Source organism: Anguilla rostrata, chromosome 13 (assembly GCF_018555375.3).
Source record: "Anguilla rostrata isolate EN2019 chromosome 13, ASM1855537v3, whole genome shotgun sequence".
Lineage (NCBI taxonomy): Eukaryota > Metazoa > Chordata > Actinopteri > Anguilliformes > Anguillidae > Anguilla > Anguilla rostrata.
In genome coordinates this window covers 41,412,978-41,434,735 of record NC_057945.1, presented here as the reverse complement: position 1 = coordinate 41,434,735, position 21,758 = coordinate 41,412,978, and the positions used below count along the sequence as shown (strand labels likewise).

Sequence of the window (21,758 nt, the reverse complement as noted above, 5' to 3'; positions counted from 1 at the left end):
GTTGTGTTGCTGGACAAGCCCCACAGCTGGGCTGCTTTTAATCTTTCTGTCCGTCATTCTGAAAGTCAAGGGTCAAGGGTCACGCTCCACCATAAACCCGCCCATCCTAATCAACCACACCAGCTCCTACACTGAGGGCCCCCTCAAAACAACACCCTGAGAAACATAGGGCACACACAGCACACTAACCCGGCTAAAACACAGCACACTAACACAGGCAAAAACACAGCACACTAACCAGGCTGAAACACAGCACACTAACACAGGCTAAAACACAGCATAGAAACACAGGCAAAAACACAGCACACTAACACAGGCAAAAACACAGCACACTAACACAGGCAAAAACACAGCACACTAACACAGGCTAAAACACAGCACACTAACACAGGCAAAAATACAGCACACTAACACAGGCTAAAATACAGCACAGTAACACTGGGCAAAACACAGCACCGTAACACTAAAACACGTAAGACTAAAATACAGCGCACTAACACAGCCTAAAACACTAAGTTTACCACCTGAGTGTTGAAGGTTTAATGCCCAGTGTCTGACCCACAAACCTTTGGCTTCTCTGGCAGAGATGAAGTGTGGACTGAGTTATGGGGGGGGGGTGCTGTCGGCAGGGGGGGGGGACATCTGGTTTGAATGAGAGATGGTTCCTGGGAGGTAGCAGGGGCCTGACTCCTCTGGCCCTAAAGCCACTCTGTGGGTCCTGCAGGACAACACTGCAGCCCTGTGTGTGTGTGTGTGTGTGTGTGTGTGTGTGAGAGAGAGAGAGAGAGAGAGATGTGTGTGTGTGTGTGTGTGTGTGTGTGTGTGCATGCGAGAGAGAGAAAGAGAGAGTGTGTGTGTGTGCGTGCGTGCGTGTGTGTGTGTGTGTGCGCATGCGAGAGAGAAAGAGTGTGTGTGTGTGTGTGTGTGTGTGCACGTGCATCACATTTTGGGTGGGAGAAGGAATCAGCATCATGTTAAGTTTAAAGAAAAGAAGAAAATCTGCCTTTTCTCTCTGTCTCTCTTTCTCACACTCAAAGCAGACGAAAATGACTGAATTTTTTAAAGCAGAATTGCTCTGATAATTCTGAATGCTGAAATGGCTGGGAGTTGTTCCGGCTGGTGTGTGTGAATGCTAATGAGACACGGCTGCAGCCGGCTCTGCTGTTCTGTGCTGATTTTTGCGAGCAATTAACAGAAAACAAAAGCAGAGGGGATGTGAGATTAATCGCTTCATTAAAAAGACATTACGAGAGGCGTCTTCAGAAGCTGCACCCATTAAGAGCCTGTCAGAAAGCGCAGGCTGCGGAGGAGCTCGAGTGTGAGGCTGGGGAGGAGCACGGGTCTCAGGCTGGGGAGGAGCACGGGTGTGAGGCTGGGGAGGAGCTCGGGTGTGAGGCTGTGGGACTCAGGCTGGGGAGCAGTGGGTCCGCGTGTGCAGACTGCTGGACTGGATCACAGCTCCGCACTCGAGTGCAGAGAGAAATGGGGGTTGGGGTTAGGGTTAGGGTTAGGGTTAGGGGGGGCTCTTTCTACCCCTGCAATGTGCTCGGCTCTTATGAGAACGTAAAACCACAGGACCAGCCTAATGGGGACTTGAGGTCAGTGTCATACTGAGGACCCCTATACACACAGGGCATGAAATAAAAGGTCCCCACAGCACACAAAGAGGACCACAAAGAAAATATTTCACTGAAAAATACAGCAAAATGGAGGCTGCTGGTATTATATTCCATATCAGGCTGTTCTGTCATCTTTCATCACTACAGCCAGAACCTCCACACCAAAGAGTTTAATCCTGTACGCTGACTGGGCAGGAGACTGAAACTCACACCCCATGGGGTTTTGGAAGGACCCGTTTCGCTCCCCCTGCTCCTGCTGAGTGATGAAATTAGTATCAGGCCCGTCAGGCTGAACACACAGAGCCAAAGGGCCAGTGAGGGCTGCAACCACCGCGAGCTCAGTGTTCCCGATTCAGTATTCTTGCTCAGTGTTCCCGATTCAGTATTCTTGCTCAGTGTTCCCGGTTCAGTATCCCTGCTCAGTGTTCCCGATTCAGTGTGTCCCTGATTCAGTGAATTAACCCCTCCCCCTTCCCCTGATCCTTTGGCACTCGTGAGAACTGAAAAATTGAAGCACCCTGAAGAAATAAAACTAAAGACATGCAGCCCCCCGCACGCACGCACGCACGCACGCACGCACGCACGCACGCACGCACGCACGCACGCACGCACGCACGCACGCACGCACGCACGCACGCACGCACGAAACACACACACACACACACACACACACACACACACTCACACACTCACACACTCACACACACACACACACACACACACACACACACACACACACACACACACACACACACTCACTCACTCACTCACGCTCACTCACTCACCACTCACTCACCACTCACTCACACACCACACACACACACACACACACACACACACACACACACACACACACACACACACACACACACACACACACACACACACACACATACACACACACACATGCACGCGAGTGGAGAGGAAAACTGGATTACAGAGCACTGCCGCGTGGGGGGGGGGGCACCAATATGCACTCTTCCATCACCTCCATTTCTGCTAATGTGTAAATTATGAATAATGGGGGAGAGAGCGGTTGCCCTGGAAACCACTCTTCAACTTGCACCACCCCTTCCCCCTGTACACAGCAAGAGTTACAATGACAGGATGGGGGGGGGGCTGTGAGAGACCCGTTTTAGCACCAGGCACATAGGAGGGTGCTTTGGACACTTTCCCAGAATGCAATCAGAGGTAAAAGGTCACCACAGAGTGACACTCCAACTCTCAGCTCTGTCACAACATTTCCCAGTGTCCTCTGCTCCGGTACTCAGGAAGCAGGTAAGTAATCCCACACTGGTCAGCAGCTCAAAGACAAAAGCTGTGAGGAGGGACAGAGGAGAAAAGCAAACAGTGCTTAACAAAGACAGAAAATCTGCTTCCTCTCCAGACCCTGGGGGCCCACAGATATCCCATATCTCCCTCTGCCTCAGACCAGCTTCCCTTCAGGGCCTTCATACTCATCAAGACCTGCTGCGGACCTGCTGATTTACAACCAAGTGTGTGTGTGTGTGTGTGTGAGAGAGTGTGTGAGTTTGTGTGTATGTGTGAGTGTGTGTGTGCGGATGTGTGTGAGAGTGTGCGTGTGAGTGTGTGCGTGTGTGTGTGCGCGTGTGAGTGTGTATGTGTGTGTGTGTGCGCGTGGGTGTGTGTGTGAGTTTGTGTGAGTGTGTGTGCGCGGGTGTGTGTGAGTGTGTATGTGTGTGTATGTGTATGTGTGGGTGTGTGTATGTGTGAGTGTGTGTGTGTATGTGCGTGTGTATGTGTGTGTGCGCGCATGGGTGTGTGTGTGAGTTTGTGTGTGTGAGTGTGTATGTGTGGGTGTGTGTATGTGTGAGTGTGAGTGTGTGTGTATATGTGCGTGTGTATGTGTGTGTGTGCGCGCGTGTGTGTGTGCGTGTGAGTGTGTGTGTGCGCGCGTGTGAGTGCGTATGTGTGTGTGTGCGCGCGTGGGTGCGTGTGAGTGTGTATGTGTGTGTGAGTGTGTGTGCGTGTGAGTGTGTATGTGTGCGTGTGTGTATGTGCATGTGTATGCGCGTGTGAGTGTGTATGTGTGTGTGCGCGCGTGGGTGTGAGTGTGTGTGCGTGTGCGTGTGTATGTGTGTGTATGTGTATGTGTGTGTGTGCGCGCGTGTGTGTGCGTGTGAGTGTGTGTGTGTGTGTGCGCGCGTGTGAGTGCGTATGTGTGCGCGTGGGTGCGTGTGAGTGTGTATGTGTGTGTGAGTGTGTGTGAGTGTGTATGTGTGCGTGTGTGTATGTGCATGTGTATGCGCGTGGGTGTGAGTGTGTGTGCGTGTGCGTGTGAGTGTGTATGTGTGTGTATGTGTATGTGTGGGTGTGCGTGTGCGTGTGTGTGAGTGTGAGTGTGTGTGTATGTGTATGTGTGTGTGTGTGAGTGTGTATGTGTGCGTGTGTGCGTGAGAGTGTGTGTCTATGTGGGTGTGTGTGTGTGCGTGTGTGTGTGTATGTGTATGTGTGGGTGTGTGTGTGTGCGTGTGTGTGTATGTGTCTATGTGCGTATGCATTTAAACACCATTTGATTGGTAGTTTAATATGTCCATGTCTGTCAGGCTCTTCCTCACTGCCCCTCCTGTGTGCATTCATAAGACCGAGCTCCCAGCTCCATATACTTTCAGTCACGAAGCTGTCAGCCTCATATCGATAACACTCCATCATTTCTCACCACACACTCAACCATACATACAATACTCCATCATTTCTCACCATACACACACCGCATGTCCACATGTGTTTACGATGTTTGCGTTTCCTGGTTAAACAGAAATTGATTTCACATTACTTCCCTACGTGTCATTTGCTGTTAAGCATGACTCTGTCTGTGTAACAGAGCCCCAATGTAACGTTGGAACCAATTTCTAATTTATGTGCGATTTAATGGACAGTGAAGCTTGTTGGTATGTTCGAGTTTGCACTGAGATGTCTCAGAGCAGAGCTCCACACACAGCGCTGAACATGTGAACACAATGGAAGCACACAATGCCTGAACATGGGCTTCTCACACATCATACTGCTGCGATTCTTAATAATGTGGCTCAGAGAACATTCCCAGATAAATGTGTCAAATATCTTCTCTCTTTACAATCATGGTTTCCAAGCACGAGAGATGGGCGTACAGAACAAAAGTGTTTTTGAGCTGATGGAGCGGTCCCCACAATCCCGCTATTGTTTCTGCAGAACACCACATTTCAGCCGAACAATGGATCTCCCACACCAGGGAGAGAGCATCACATGACACGGATCAGGTCACATGACGTGTGAGGGGGCAGGGCCTTTTAAAGCTCCTCCTACCATCACTCGAGCAAACGCCAAACTTCCAAGGGCTACAATGCACGGGGGGGGGGCGCACGGGGCAGAGGGGGTCTGTTTGTTTACATTATTTAATTAGGACAGCTGGAACATCTGGCTGCATAAACACCTCAGATGGCAACCCCCAAATCTCCTCTCCCAAATGTCTGCACTACACACCTGAAGCACAACCCCCCCCTGCGCCCCCCCAGGGCTGCCATCATACAGGCCTGAGCACTCAGGGTGGGGGACAGGCATGGGAACCCCGTCACAAGTTCAGTGGGGCATCCCTCTTCCTTACGTATCTCTGAATCAAGTATGACTTTGGAAAGAAGCATACCCCCCCTCCATTTAGAGAAATGAGAAGAGCAAGCAGAGACTCAGGAAGTTCATGACCAGCCATCTCTGCCCTTCTGTGAGGAAGTTCGTAAGTCACTGTACAGTTTCCACATTTGGAAACTCGGTTCCATGCCAACAATGGCCGTGTCTTCTCCGTCTAAACAAACATCCTTCCTGAGAGATATTTCAGACAGTCAGCACTTCTCTTACGTTTCCACGCCACTGTCTCCACGACACCACAGAAAAGCACTTGGCCCTGCCGAGCCCCGCCCTTCAGAAGCCCCGCCCCACTCACAGCCCGCCCAGGTGAGTACCGATGGGGCTCGGCCGTGTTAAAGATCAGCCTCAGACACACAGCTGTTTAATTAAGGCTTTAATCAAACCGGTCAGCAGGTCCGAGGATGAGACAGTACAGTCAGCCTGACTCTGGCCTGGGAGCAGAACAGTGAATATAAACCAGCTACCTTTACCTGCCCAGAGCCTCAGACAGCAATCTCACACACACACACACACACGCACACACATGCACGCACATACACGCACGCACGCGCACACACATACACAAGCGCACACACACACACGCACGCACGCACACACATACACACACGCACACATGCCCACACACACACACACACATTTATGTATTTCCGTCCGTCATAATGGAAATTGAGCCATATGACTTATTAAGAAACTGCACCACACAGCAAACACAAGCTTTTGACTTCCTCTCCATTCTGAACTGCATAGAGAAGAGGTCTGAGGGTGTCGCCTGGTTTTATGGGCAGATTAACAGAGAAAGAAGACCTGCAGTAAAGACATTATCAGACAGATAAGCCCTGCATCGGCTCGTCAGTGGGGACAGTAGAGAGAACGGCCTTCAGACGGCTGAGCACCTCACAGCAGAACAAAGATCAGCTTCTGTGCACTGATAGAGAACCTGAGGGAACCAGCTGTGTTAATGAGCCAGAAATGCTCCCCCCACAGCCCGTTCACTCAACATTCACAGGGTTTCCCCCAAAGTGATTTACTGACCCAGTTATAAACACTCACTCTCACTCGTACATTTAATACAGTACAAACACAAACACACAAACACACACACACACAAACACACAAACACACGCACGCACGCACACAGACACACACACACGCTCACGCCCCACTCTCTGAATCAGAAAAAACAGCCTCTATGTACAGACACAGACAGACATTCTGATTGGTCCAGAGTCAGTGCCCAGCGGAATGTGGGGAGGTTCCCAGGCTCAGTGAGTCATTATCGGCCAGAGAGCCATCAGGGCCACAGAAATCTCATTAGCTGCCCGATCACACTGATCGCATCGATCGGTGAGACAGCCCGACGCAAAGACCTGCTTTCCAGGTCCTGCATTTATCCATATCCCATTCGCTAGAGGTGATACTAACAAGGTGGAGTTTTGGGGAGGGGGGGCGTTGTAACCACCATGCATTAACGTGGGAATGTGTACAAATCATTACAGGTTTCAGGAGCAGGGGGGGCTGAGGTGTAGGGTTTTGGGATGGGCGCGGTGTGGGGTTTTGGAAGAGCAGGATTTGTGGGAAAACCCCCAGCTTTGCTGTCTGTTGCTCAGATAAACCCCTGACCCTTAAAGATGACCCTTCCAGCCTGTACACAACTGGGACTTTAAGCACAGAGACAGAAAGGCCTATCACTTCTGCCAATCATTCCCCTGTGTTACCTGTGCAATCACTCCTCTGTATTACCTGTGCAATCACTCCCCTGTGTTACCTGTGCAATCACTCCCCTGTGTTACCTGTGCCATCATTCCCCTGTGTTACCTGTGCAATCACTCCCCTGTGTTACCTGTGCCATCACTCCCCTGTGTTACCTGTGCCATCACTCCCCTGTGTTACCTGTTCAGACTGCTCACAGTGGGGCTCCACTTAACACCTGAACACATCAGACAGTAGCCTAATATCTGCTCAGGATGTGATTTCCCCCCAAATAACTAAACCGGGCCTGGGGTGGGACGGCGGGCCCGGGGAGGGATGGCGGGTGGGATGGCGGGCCCGGGGTGGGATGGCGGGCCCGGGTGGGATGGCGGTGTTTTATCGAGCGGTTGTCTGAATTCAGCCTGGGGGTAAGGCAGCTCTTCACAGCACATCACTCAGAAGACCCGCGCACGGTTTGGGGGCTCCAGTGTTTACTCCACTGTTCCATGTCTTCCTGCCTGAGGATTATTATTTTCCAATAACGTGAGTTTAAATCCGTCCATCTCGACATCCATCACGGGGGCGGCCTCTGAGAATTTCCGGCGGGATACTGAGGAAACGGTGATACTGGCTGAAATGAGGAATGTGGGGCGTCCATCACATCAATCTTAACGCTCCAAAAACAGGGGTTTAGAACAGGCTGGGGTAAGCCCTTCTCTGAAAGCCTGCCGGTGCTCTCGGCCACTGGATTTAACTCCTTTGTGCAGTTGGAAAGGAAGCCGTCTTTTCTGCAGGCTTGGCCGGTCACCTTTCTCCTAAATCTGCCCAGTAGTGTTTAGCCAGTATCTTTTTTTCTAAACCCAGGAATGTTCTACTTCTGACTTCAGTTGACTAAATAAAACCCAGAGTAACGTGCCGGAAATTTAAGGGGAGGGGGGGGGTGTGCGAGGGGGGGGCTGCAGGGAGATGTTATTCATCTCTCACACCGCCCTCTCACACTCTCTAGTTTGAAAGATCCGGAAAAACAGCCATAACAATTTATTTTCACAATCAATACAGACTGAACAAGAGGGTGAAAGGAATTTGCCTTCAGATATCATCTCATATGTCACATATCAAAACTACGCAAAGGGGGGGGGCTCAGGAGAAATGCAGCATTGATATGGAGTATAGATTTACACTCATTCGTCAGGAGATGACAAATGGCTTCCTTGGAGAGTGCTGATTAACGTCTCAGGCACACTGCGGAAAGCAGAGATGATTATTATTCAATGGCCAGCTGTCTCCAGATAGGCAGCGTGGGTATTATCTTCTTCTGTGGTTTTCCACAGACGCTGCAGGGGACTGGCAGCGGAGGATTTAGGACAGGCAGAAGGAGGCTACAGCGAGCGGACTGCCTCAAGACTGGCGCTATTCGCAGCGACTTCCTGCGCAGAAATTCCACACATTCCCCTTTCAGCAACGTAAAGCACCAACACGTGCGAAGCCTCGCAGCAGAAGTGCCAGATCACCATTCACCCACCATTCACCTATAATTCACCCGCCATTCCCCCGTCATTCACCCGCCATTCACCCATAATTCACCCACCATTTACCTGTCACTCACCTATCATTCACCCACCATTCACCCACCATTCTCCCACCATTCACCTATAATTCACCCACCATTCACCCACCATGCACCTGTCATTCACCTATCATTCACCCACCATTCACCCATCATTCGCCCACCATTCACCCATCATTCGCCCAGCTGATTTTGCAACATCTTGTTACCATCTCAGTCCGTATATTCAGCACCATGTTGCCAAGTTGACACAGAATGAAACGAACACACTGAAAACCATAAAGGAGCGCATTTAACCAGAGAGGAATCTTGGTACAACGTGACACTATTTACACCATTTTGGGATCGAGGCGGCTCCTGAAAATGTTGGAAACGCCCCTGAACAGCTCCCCGGCACGAGGGCAGGCAGCTCACACAACGCTTAGCGTTAGGGTTAGCGTCCTTTTCTTTCTGTCTCTGCATGAGGTCTCTGCCATGCGGGGACCTGTTGCACATGCACACTGCCGCACATTACACACAAAACCACGTCACTCAGAGAGAAGGAAACCACTTCCAGTGCAGCTGGGAGCCTTCACAGAACACAAAGCCATGCTCAGGGCCTTCACAGAACACAGAGCCCCGCTCAGGGCCTTCACAGAACACAGAGCCCTGCTCAGGGCCTTCACAGAACACAGATCCCCGCTCAGGGCCTTCACAGAACACAGAGCCCCGCTCGGGGCCTTCACAGAACACAGAGCCTCACTCAGGGCCTTCACAGAACACAGAGCCCCGCTCAGGGCCTTCACAGAACACAGAGCCCCACTCAGGGCCTTCACAGAACACAGAGCCCCGCTCAGGGCATTCACAGAACACAGAGCCCCTCTCAGGGCCTTCACAGAACACAGAGCCCCTCTCAGGGCCTTCACAGAACACAGAGCCCCTCTCAGGGCCTTCACAGAACACAGAGCCCCGCTCAGGGCCTTCACAGAACACAGAGCCCCGCTCAGGGCCTTCACAGAACACAGAGCCTCACTCAGGGCCTTCACAGAACACAGAGCCCCGCTCAGGGCCTTCACAGAACACAGAGCCCTGCTCAGGGCCTTCACAGAACACAGAGCCCTGCTCAGGGCCTTCACAGAACACAGAGCCATGCTCAGGGCCTTCACAGAACACAGAGCCCCGCTCAGGGCCTTCACAGAACACAGAGCCCCGTATAGGGCCTTCACAGAACACAGAGCCCTGCTCAGGGCTTTCACAGAACACAGAGCCCCGCTCAGGGCCTTCACAGTCATGTCTCAGGCACACACAGATCCTGACGCGTAATTAGAGATAACGAGGGCAATGTCAGAGGAACACGACTGAGCCTCTGCCCTGCTCTCCACAGACACACGGACACGCCTGTTACAGACATGCCCCCCAGCACTGCACACTGGGGGGGGGTGCTGGGGGGGCATCTACTCTCACCTACGCACACCTACGCACACCTACTCCCATCTACTCTCACCTACGCACACCTACGCACACCTACTCCCATCTACTCTCACCTACTCCCATCTACTCTCACCTACGCACACCTACGCACACCTACTCCCATCTACTCTCACCTACTCCCATCTACTCTCACCTACGCACACCTACGCACACCTACTCCCATCTACTCTCACCTACTCCCATCTACTCTCACCTACGCACACCTACTCCCATCTACTCTCACCTACTCCCATCTACTCTCACCTACGCACACCTACGCACACCTACTCCCATCTACTCTCACCTACGCACACCTACGCATACCTACTCCCATCTACTCTCACCTACGTACACCTACTCCCGTCTACTCTCACCTACACACACCTACTCCCATCTACTCTCACCTACGCACACCTAATCCCAGCTACTCTCACCTACGCACACCTACTCCCATCTACTCTCACCTACGCACACCTACTCCCATCTACTCCCATCTACTCTCACCTACGCACACCTGCTCACATCTACTCTCACCTACGCACATCTACTCGCATCTACTCCCACCTATGCACACCTACTCCCATCTACTCTCACCTACGCACATCTACTCGCATCTACTCCCACCTACGCACACCTACTCCCATCTACTCTCACCTACACACACCTACTCCCATCTACTCTCACCTACGCACACCTACGCCCATCTACTCTCACCTACGCACACCTACTCCCACCTTCTCTCACCTACTACCATCCACTCCCATCTACTCTCACCTTCTCTCACCTACTCCCATCCACTCCCACCTACTGGTCTTGACTCCAGAGCAGTCCCAGCTTGAGTACTTAAATATTTTATTTCCCTACTGTAACTCCTTCCTGCTCGATTTATTACGGCTGTTATACAAGATAGTTTTTTGTAACGTGCATATTAGATATCGTTATAAACGCTGTACATCTGCTTCTGGTGGCAAAGCAATCTCCAGTGGTGGGCATGCGGAACTTCCTAGGACACAATATTCTACCCAAGACCACCAGACCTCATGCAGCTCGACTGGTCTGTCCGTCTTTGTTGACATGATTTAAGGGGTCATTTTCCCATGGCCAATGTTACTGAGCTGTGAGCACCAGCTTTTCCTCAGAGACAGAAGCTTTGTGTAAGAACGACAGCTTTATAGCCCTTTCCAGGTCTCAAGTACCCTCCAGTTTGGCATGACAGAATATTTATTTCTAATAAATTAATTCAGTCAAGTGTTCTTGGTCACACTCTTATTAAAGAGTCTGGGACCCCACCTATCAAAAGTAACTTAACCCAATGTCGTAACAAGCAACGTCTTCACAAAACTGCAAAACCAGAACAGTCAATGCTTTTGTTCAAATGCTTTACACCGTGAGAAAGCTGACCAATGACAAGCTGATAAAAACTAGCTTGGAAGTCGATCCACGGACACTTTCCATACTCAACAAGCATTTCACGAGTTAGGGAAAAACCCTCAACAAACTAGATTAATTTTAAGATAAGATATAGATTTTTCTGAGAATCGTCGGTTCTGAGGGCAAATCTGTCCACAGATCAAACTGCGGCGATTTTAAGTATGATTTGTTTTGAAGTGGATACGAATGATGTCTTTAAAAGGGCTAACAATCATTCTTCATGTACTCATTTTACAGTTTGACCAGTTTCCTTTGTACCATAGGAGCCATGTAAGCACACAGGCGTTGGAGAAAAAGAAACTGCTTAAGGAAATAAAGGACAATGGACATGCAATGATCGGCACAAAACTATTTTCAAACTATGAAGGTAATGAGGACACGAATAGCATTATTGTAGTAGAACTAAAGCACGCCCAGGCAGAGACGCGAACGTGCGCGTGTGTACCCACGGGAAAAGGAGGTTATTGTTACTATCGCCGCCTAAAACCCGTCTTCCTGTGGGCGGAAACGGGAATTTTACTCATTTTCAACTAACACAATCCAAAGAACAAGCAGCATGCGTAACACCACGGTCCTTTCAATAAATGCAGTTTTCCCCGGTTGTGGTAGAACCCGTGTTGGAGCCTCAGTAAACAAGCAGTTAACCGAAAAACAGCACCTCGCCCCTCTCCCCCGTGTAAGAGCGAGCTCATGCCTCCCGAAAAATCCTGCGTGTCCTTGACCGTCGGTACACTCTGCGCACAAGCCATCTGATCTGGCCAACGTGTTGCCTTCCTATTCATTTTAAACATAAAGTCACGGCGTCAACAGCGATGACATAGGCTACATCAAAAACACTGCTTTAATAAAACAGCAACACGCTCGCATATGTAGGGGGACGCGGGAGAAAACGCCCTGCTTTCGCTCAGTCGGCTACTACGCAGCTACTGACAATAACTTCGCTTTACAACAGTGGGTTAAGAGATCAGCTTGAAGTGCCAAATACTCTGCAAACCATCCTTTTACGAACTGTGAGCGGAACACATGCCTTCCACACATCAGATTCACCAAAAGCGTTTTCGGAGATGTTTTAATACAGCACAATATTGGGATATAATGCATCACAATTTGCAAGTAGGCACAAAAACGATTTCTAAAACACCACCTAAAATATGTGGAAACTGTAGGCTACCATGCAGAAATATAATTGTGGGTGTATAGCCTATGCCGTAGATATATTTCTCAGTTCAGTATTCACGTTAGTGAAATCCCTACATCACAGGAGTGAGGAAACAACCTAGAGCAGAACTAGCCCCGTCTTTTCAAGAGGACGTGGTAACTTGAAATAGTTCTTACCTTTGACTTGAGTTTCATATTCCGCTATGATCTCCTTGTCCTTTCTGAATTTCGCCGGAGACGTCATCTCTGTGATTTAGGCTACTAACACTGGCAGTAACCGTGCTGTTAATTACAACAAACTCAACGCAGATGATAACTGTAGAAATCGGCTCTAAAGAATTCCACACGGAAACTGCAGCAAAGCAAACAGACGCCGGGCTGTAAATGCTCAATCCGCCCGCATCATCAGATCTATCAGACCGTCGTATTCTTCAGTGGTTTTTAAAACCCAGGTGTTTAGCAAAAAATAGATGAGTCTCATTCCCGTGCAACAAAAATATGCCTGCGAGCACTGCCGAGTCCCGTGTGTCCCAAAAGTTTCTCCTGATCGCGACCATTCACACTGGAGCAGACAGGGTGTCATGTAGTGGATGTCTTCCTTCTGAAACATAGACAAGGACTGGGTTTGTTTAAAAACGCACGAGGTGCGTTCACTGCAACACCATGTTGACAGTGGCGCATAATTACAATTCATGCTGACAGTTCATAGATCGAAGGCTGAAATTAAACTGCAAACACATGGGATTCAATACTACTAGCCTGTAACTATACGCCCTGTAAAAGTGGATATCACCAGAGTCAATGCCACATATCATTCAATGATCACTATCGCTGGGAGTTTTTCGGGACTTAAAATTGGCTACCTTGTTAAATCCAATATTCCACCCCTTCCCTGTAAACAGTCACATTACATTATAACACAATTGTGTTTTTTATACACTTAAACTATTCTATATAATCTTTTTTTTAATTACACAAAAGAAGTAGAGCTGAGGTTTCAGTCTAACTGGATTCTGCCACACGTGTTCTATGGAAATATCAAGGAGGTGCTACGAAGAGCTTTCACTGCCAAAATTGCTTGCCCAAACAATCTTAAAATTTTTACGGTCTAAAAATCAATATCTAACTATCTAAATATCTAGTAGCAACCTTTGCAATACGAGCATACACTTGTATCTCCTACCAACATCTTTAAATTGCCAGACATGCAATTAGTCGGCTGAACCTATTCTCACACAAGTTATGGTTCTATAAAACGTGTTGACTTTCTACAGCAAGTTAACTACTTTATAAAATCCGCTATAAAATATCACAGATAGTCTACTGTGCTTGGGCCTATTACACTTAAAAATAGTTTTTCCTCATTCTAATTACTTGCGGAAAATGTAGAAAAGTGCTCCGTGTCCATCACCGCGGACCCTTCAAATAACGTTGCGTTTCTAACGAGCTCACTAACCAACTATCTAGTACTTCGCTAAATGGCTATCTCTACACTGAATGATAACTAGCGGGTTATCACCAGTCATCCCACTATCTATCGATCCATCCCTCTTTTTTTAATAGTTTCACAAAACACAATTTTCTCTTCAGTTTCTAATATTAAATATGAATAACCATATATCGCACATGCGGTTAAACGGAGTAATACAAATACCATTACCTCGGATGCAGGTTTCCATTTGGTTTAATTAAAGTTAATCTCCGCAAAACCCACGCTACGTCCACCTCATTACTTCAACTTTCGAACATTTTTCCAAAGTCTGAAAAACTAACCCCACCCCTTTCCATGGAGCATAATCTGCCGAGACCCACCATTGGCTGAAAATGGTAGAAGTGGTACATTATTTGGCCAATTGTAATAGGAATTACGTTTATCCAATGAAAAGGAGGCGATTTCCCTGCCTGTTCCTGATACCAACCAATGAAAGTACGGATGGTCCGAGTAAGAGGCAAATCGCGGTTTAACCCATAGGGTTTAACCATGGACGCTCTCCGGTGCCGCGGTTGCAGCTCTCTTATTTTAACATTAAATAACAGCAATCCTGTGAAAGGATAGAAAATATAGCCTGGGATTAAATGAAGCGCAAATCGAGTGCCATACTGATGAATGGAACGTTTACATTTGCTACATAAGTATTCTGTGTCAGGACAGAAAAATGAATGAAGTCAAGTCATTGGTTTGTGCGTAATGATTGTTGATATTTGTACCAATAGCAGTTGATATTTGTACCAATAGCAATTGAAGATCTGGTTAAACTCCCTGACATCGCCCAATCAGATTCCTAAAAATATTTTGACGTGCCCTATGGTGTGTTGGCTGCGAGTCCCGTGAGCCAATCAGAATGTGAGATGGTACAGTTTGAAATTGTTTCAGGAAGTTTCCAACCAGTGCTTTTGAATCAGGAAGGTATAAACAAACACATATGCTAGCTAGCTCCGCATTAAAATCTCACTTATTTTCTAATCGTTACAGCAATTTATTTTAAAAAACGACAAAGCACCTATACGAGAGAGGTTTATGCTTTGTTAGCACAGATTGCTTCGTTAGATATAGTCGTGAAATACTGAAATTGTTTTGCTAGCGTACACTGTTTGCTTACTCGGTAGTGCCATCAGCCAATGCCTGGTGCTAGTTAGCTACATATGCTAACTGGCAAGGTAATCTCTCCGTTTACGGTTAGATAGCTAGTTATAGATAGCTACCTGCAGCGTATCTATCTCGCTAACGTTAGCTAGCGTGTTAGCCAATGAGCTGCTGCATTGACAGCACTGAGTGCGGTACCGTGGAACCAGTGAAACCCGGCATCAGGATTCATAACTTACTCGGAAAGGAAAGCCGAAACCTCATGTCTACATCCAACTTCAAAAATAAATGTGTCTCTGAGGTGAGCTGTATTTTCTGCGACAGCTTACTCTGTACGAGGGGAATGAAAGCCGTGCTCTTGGCAGACACAGAAATTGAGCTTTACTCGACGGACATACCACCGAACAGGTAAGCTGCTAACGTTAGCCTAGCTCTTCGTTACCTAGCCAGCTGCTTCTTTATGTACGTAAACATGACCTAACACCAAGTTTATATAGGTTATCTGGTTAAGAGTTAAATAGTGGTAGGAAGGTCATGGAATGATTTAAACCATGGGTTACATGTTTTTTTCGAAGCATCGCCGTTATATGGGTGATTAGCTTGCTAGTTATCTATCAATCGACCGTCAGTTCTCTGGCGAGTAGTCTTGTTGCTTTGTCTATCTACCTAGCTACCTCTTACAATTGTATTATTTTATCGTATAATGATATACTACCTCTTATAATGCTCTGATTAAACCGGTATTCAGTACTAGTAGCTGCAACTATAACGGTTCTCATCCTACCAAAGTTATTTAATATTTTTGACCTCAGTTTAATATTATGAACTAACAATATTTAAAATGCACCTGTTATTCTCTTTTCCCCCCCAGAACTGTCGACTTCGTCGCAAGTTGCTACTCCACAGACAGCTGTAAATGCAAACTAAGAGATATCGCATGTCTTAAATGGTCAGTACTGATGCATAATATAGTATTGGTTATGTGTTTGTAGTTTGTTAAACCTTAAAGACGGATTTAAGTCTTCCGCATCTGTTACTTGCTTAAGGTGACTTTGCCCGGAAAATAATCGCTGCTGTTGAGATCAATGCATTTTATGTAATTTTAGATGTACTAGTAGAAGTTATAGTGTATCTTAAGGCAAACAAAGGAGAGAGAGTGGGGGTGGGGGTAAATGTAGAAACATGATATGAAGATGTTCCTTTGTCCCGGTTGGAAATTACTTAACGTTAATAATGCTAGCTGGCGTTCTTTTTTGGAGATTGAGATGAAAATGGCTGATATTTATAAATAGATTGACTTAACTCACAGGAAGTGTTACTTTCCTTTGTTCTGTTGATAACATTTTTTTCCCTTTTAAAAACTCACCATATTTTATAAGTCACAAAAACAGTTATGTTTCTTGAATCAGTTGATGGGGGGTGAAAGGAATGGTAGAATGAGTCCAGACTTTCAAGTACAACATTTTTAAGGCCATTTTGAGGAGAAGCATAATATAACCAAGTTTTTAGCCTCCCCCTTGCTGTGTTGTACTGTTCTGTTTTACCCTCCCCCTTGTTGTGTCGTGCTGGTCTGCAGTACCATGACCTGGAGCACTGGCCTGCAGTTCTGCCTGTGTTTGTGAAGAGTTGGTGCTAAAATATGAGCCATTGTTTACACCTGTACGCGGAATGGCTTTGGAAACTCTGCCTTTCTTTGTGTGCTTTTAAAAGCGAGGTGCAACTTTTTGTTCTGGCTTTGTTCGTTCTCCTTTGTGTTTCAGTGTTTTGCTGATGGGGTTGGGGGTGGGGGGGCATTAGTACATTGAGATGTGCCCCTGTGCAGTGCTGACATGGCGGGTCTGTTTCTCCGCTCCAGCGGTAATGTGGTGGGATATCACGTGGTGGCCCCATGCAAGCCCTGCCTGCTGTCCTGCAACAACGGGCACTTCTGGATGTTCAACAGCGACGCGGTCTCCACTGTCAACAGGCTGGACTCCTCCGGTGAGGAAGCGCCATTTCACTCTCAACCAAGCAGCCTTCCCTGAGCCCCAGCCACACTACACATTTACACACACACACTCACGCATGCGCACACGCACAGGCACACACACACGCATACACACTCACACACACGCACACACACACAGACAGGCACACACACGCACACACACACACACACACACACACACACACAGACAGGCACACATACACACACGGCTAACACACACGCATACACACACACACACACTCACACACACACAGACAGGCACACACACACACACGCATACACACTCACACACACTCACACACACACACACACAGACAGGCACACACACACACACGCATACACACTCACACACACTCAACCACACACTCACACACACGCGCACACACCGCACACACACACACACACACTCACGCATGCGCACACACACAGGCACACACACACACACACACGCATACACACTCACACACACTCACACACACACAGACAGGCACACACACGCACACACACACACACACGCACACACACACACACAGACAGGCACACATACACACACGCACTAACACACACGCATACACACACACACACACAGACAGGCACACACACACAGATGCATACACACACACGCACACACACACGCATACACACAGACCACACACACACACACACACACACACACACGCATACACACACACACACACACGGACATGGATTGTAATGGCCTCTTTTCCAGGGCTGAACTTGTTGCTGTGGGGGGACTTGCCAGAGCTGGATGTCAGTGAGGATGAGGGGTCGGACGGCCTCTCTGAGGAAGAGTGGATCCGCTAGAGTGTTCCGGAATCCTGGGTCCTCCTACGGGCCTCGGGGGAACCTCTCTGTCTCTCAGGTCCCATCCAATCAGCGGCCATTCAGTACGTCACCATGACAACGTCACACAGGAAGTTTCATTCACATCCCCCGGACTATCACCGCCTTTATCCTCAGCCTTCGGCTCGACTGTTGATCAAAGGTTAGCTGCCCGTGTGACCACTGACCGGTTCCCCCACTGACCGGTTCCCCCACTGACCGGTTCTCCCACTGACCGGCTCTCCCACTGAACGGTTCCCCTGCTGACCGCTCCCCCGCTCGCAGTGCGTGTTCTCCGCCTGGTCCTGGCAGAGTCCACGCTGCTAGCGGTCTCCTGTGTCACGTGTCCTCATCAGAAACCCTCCTCATTCGGCGCTGGCTGTGAACAGTAAGACTGTTTGTAGCAGAGCATTTTCCCCTCACTCTGTTCTGAAACTATCATAGCTACAAATCACCTGCGGACCATCGTATCAAAACACAGGTCATGATAAAGACTTAAAGCTTGAGAACACGGGTATGGTCAGAATGAAGTTTCACTCCTGAAACGTGTGGCATTTATAGGATATATTTTTGCTTGGCAGTGAATGTGTGCATGGGACGATGAGCTCTGATTGGCTGTGTGCTCAGGCTGGGGTTAGGGTGTTTAATGGGATTACGCGCTCTGATTGGCTGTGTGCTCAGGCTGTGTTTAGGGTGTCTATTGGGATGATGGGCTCTGATTGGCTGTGTGCTCAGACTGGGATTAGGCTGTGTATAGCATCTTGCCTTTCTGCAGATTTCCTGTAATCTAAGGAAATAAGCAGAGCTTGCTTTACCAAAAGATTTCTTGTGTGTGTGTTGTTGTTTTGGGTGGGTGAAGTGCTTTCCATTAGGTGAAGTCATATGACTTTGGCTGAGACCATGTGGCTAATGGCTACTGCAGCGCGAGCCAGTTTTCTGAAGCCAGAATGCTGGTGTTGAGTGAAGGTTGTTGGTGCGCTAAGTCTGGTGTGCAGACATTGGGTAAGCAGATAAATATGTATGACTGATAGTCCTGAAGGTGTGGAGCAGTTCCTCCTGCAGAGATAATCGAGCGGGGGGCGGCTGGGGCTGGGGCTGGTGTCTCCTGCGCCCTCCTGCGGACGCACACATTGTGGTGCAGACTACTGCTTTATATGATGATTTAATGTGTGTGGGCTGCCGGTCTGGGGCTGCCGGTCTGGGGCTGCCGGTCTGGGGCTGCTTTAAAACGACACGTCGCTGGACCGGAGACCTGTGAATATGCAGTGCTGAAGCTTATTGGCCAGCAGTATTACTCCTGAGAATTACATTTTTAAGAAGTCGTTAGCATTAATTTAATAGTTGTCTGGAAAACCTACATGTATTCATTCATAAAGTCTTTTTGTTTTGTGAGCATTTGAGCTGTGCTCCTGCGAACCTGAGAAAGATCATCTAATGGCGTCCGGTTTCTATCTGGGGAGAAACAGAGTCTCTTTCACAGCAGACGGAAATTCTGTGGTTTTTTTCCTCTGAGAACACATGGAACACAATACAGAGGTGGAATGGAGTCAAGTACTATAAATTTACATAGTAATCCTGTGTGTGTGTGTGTGTGTGTGTGTGTGTGTCGTGCGCGCTTGCTTGCACATGCGTGCATGCATGTTGATGTGTATGCACGTGCATGCGTGTAGTTGTGTGTGTGTGTGTGTGTGTGTGTGTGTGTGTGTATGGGGGGTTTTTAGTACACACAGTTGTACTCTAACCGTTTGCATGTCGTACTGTGTTTAATGTTTTTTTTCTTTAAGCACAAAGTACATTGTAGAAAATCAACACTTGCTCACAGCACAAGTATACAGCAAAGGCTTTTGGGTAATTTGAAACGAAACTAGAACTAGAATATAATTTTCTAGAATAAAAATGTTGGGCTCACATATTTTACTTTTTCTTGTTGAACATTTTCCCATGATGCCCAGGGAAGGGATGCTGATGTCTATACTTGTACTCTCAACAATCAAAGACATTGAAAAATGTGTGAAAGTGCAACTGCGTATTTTCCCTCATTGCGTAACATACACACATTAGAACATGCAGCAGACTCGACTGGGGCTGCTGTATAAATGAATGAGTTTGATCCTGTAATTTTATGATTTTCTCTTATTGAAGTTAAGCTTCTGTTTTTGGCCCTTGAGGACAGGCAATTATGGGCTTAAAAATGCAAATATGAACTGAGTGACAGGTGAGATTGATTGCTTTTCTCGTGATCGTTGAATGTGGGATGTGGGGAATGACAGCTGAGTCAGTTCCTCATTTTCAGTCTGAACTCTGAAATTCTGAAGTTGAAATTGAGTTCAAATCATTCAAAGTGTGCATGCTGATTTAAAGGAATACATTTTATTTGCCTGTTTTACTCAAGTTATTTTCATTTGGGTAATGTTGAAACAGCAAGTTTGACTGATTGGTACGGTCTTATTGATTTATTTTTCCCTTCTCATAACCCTGCTCCATGGAAAAGTGCGATTTCTGTCTCAGTGTATTTGTCTGTGTTTGTCATTGGCCTTTTATGCACTGTAATCAACACACATTTTGTACTTAAAATACATTGTATTTTGATACTGTTCATTTAATTACCAAAATTTTATGTTTTAATTCTGAAGTTGTTTTTTGCCTTTTTAAATTGAGTGTAGCGAAGTCATGGAATTGAAAGCAATTTAATGAAAGTGAACGAGGAGACACATAAGTCACAGGCTTCAGAACACAAAAACAAAGTGAAAAAAGATATCTGACTTAAAATACAATTCAGATAATTTAAATTTAATATTTATCTTTCCTTATTTATCAAAAATGTGTTTGAAGTGTGTATTTATTGACAGAAATAGTTCTGTATTTATTTCATTTGTGTTTTATACTTGGTGTGCTTTGTGTTTTTTTAAATAAATGTGTATATTTTGAACACGCTGGAATTGCATGTCATTCCTGTAAGCTGTGTCGTTTCTCCTGCTGTATATTATAGTAACACGATCGCTAACTACCCAACAAATAGGCTAATACAACCTTCTGAGGTTTAAAAATATGTTATAATTTCTGAACTACACCACAAGACATTGATATTCTGCATTCAGTACCAGGAAGGTGTGATGGTGTGTGTTCTGTGTTCTAATGTCTGTATGTGTTCTGTGTGTTCTAATGGCTGTGTGTGTTCTGTGTGTTCTAATAGCTGTGTGTGTTCTGTGTGTTCTAAAGGCTGTGTGTGTTCTGTGTGTTCTAAAGGCTGTATGTGATCTGTGTGTTCTAAAGGCTGTGTGTGTTCTGTGTGTTCTAAAGGCTGTATGTGATCTGTGTGTTCTAAAGGCTGTGTGTGTTCTGTGTGTTCTAATGGCTGTATGTGATCTGTGTGTTCTAAAAGCTGTGTGTGTTCTATGTGTTCTAAAGGCTGTGTGTGTTCTGTGTGTTCTAATAGCTGTGTGTGTTCTGTGTGTTCTAATAGCTGTGTGTGATCTGTGTGTTCTAAAAGCTGTGTGTGTTCTAATAGCTGTGTGTGTTCTGTGTGTTCTAATAGCTGTGTGTTCTGTGTGTTCTAAAAGCTGTATGTGATCTGTGTGTTCTAAAGGCTGTGTGTGATCTGTGTGTTCTAAAGGCTGTGTGTGTTCTATGTGTTCTAAAGGCTGTATGTGTTCTATGTGTTCTAAAGGCTGTATGTGTTCCTTGCCAAAGCCGGCTGAGGACAGGGTTTCCTGCTGCTTGTGTTGATTGCTCTTTGGGCTGAAACTGCAGCTGAGATTATATTCATCTGCTCCACCGTCGGCCCCTGCT

The 21,758-nt window shown here is 47.3% G+C and overlaps 2 protein-coding genes across 4 annotated transcripts in view; one reads left to right on the top strand and one right to left on the bottom strand.

Moving 5' to 3' along the window:
• Positions 1 to 14,362, bottom strand: part of srgap2 (SLIT-ROBO Rho GTPase activating protein 2) — an 81,261-nt gene extending 66,899 nt beyond the window's left edge. The window contains exons 1-2 of one of the 2 annotated variants that reach the window (XM_064304423.1): positions 14,216 to 14,362; positions 12,733 to 13,156 (exon numbers count right to left, since the gene is read on the bottom strand). In XM_064304423.1, the coding sequence (XP_064160493.1) occupies positions 12,733 to 12,799 (67 nt within the window). In that variant the 5' untranslated portion in view covers positions 12,800 to 13,156; positions 14,216 to 14,362. The remainder of the gene's footprint in view (positions 1 to 12,732; positions 13,157 to 14,215) is intronic. The other variant, XM_064304424.1, reaches the window with a different exon arrangement.
• fam72a (family with sequence similarity 72 member A) lies at positions 11,919 to 20,908 on the top strand. 2 transcript variants are annotated; one of them, XM_064304431.1, is made up of 5 exons: positions 11,919 to 12,510; positions 15,464 to 15,547; positions 16,011 to 16,088; positions 16,995 to 17,119; positions 17,857 to 20,908. In XM_064304431.1, exons 2-5 carry the CDS (start codon positions 15,483 to 15,485, stop codon positions 17,949 to 17,951), a joined length of 363 nt encoding a protein of 120 aa, XP_064160501.1. In that variant the 5' UTR covers positions 11,919 to 12,510; positions 15,464 to 15,482; the 3' UTR covers positions 17,952 to 20,908. The 2 variants fall into 2 exon arrangements, with proteins under 2 accessions (XP_064160501.1, XP_064160500.1); XM_064304430.1 differs by lacking the exon at positions 11,919 to 12,510 and having other exon boundaries at positions 14,830 to 15,547.
• Positions 20,909 to 21,758: the final 850 nt, after the last annotated feature.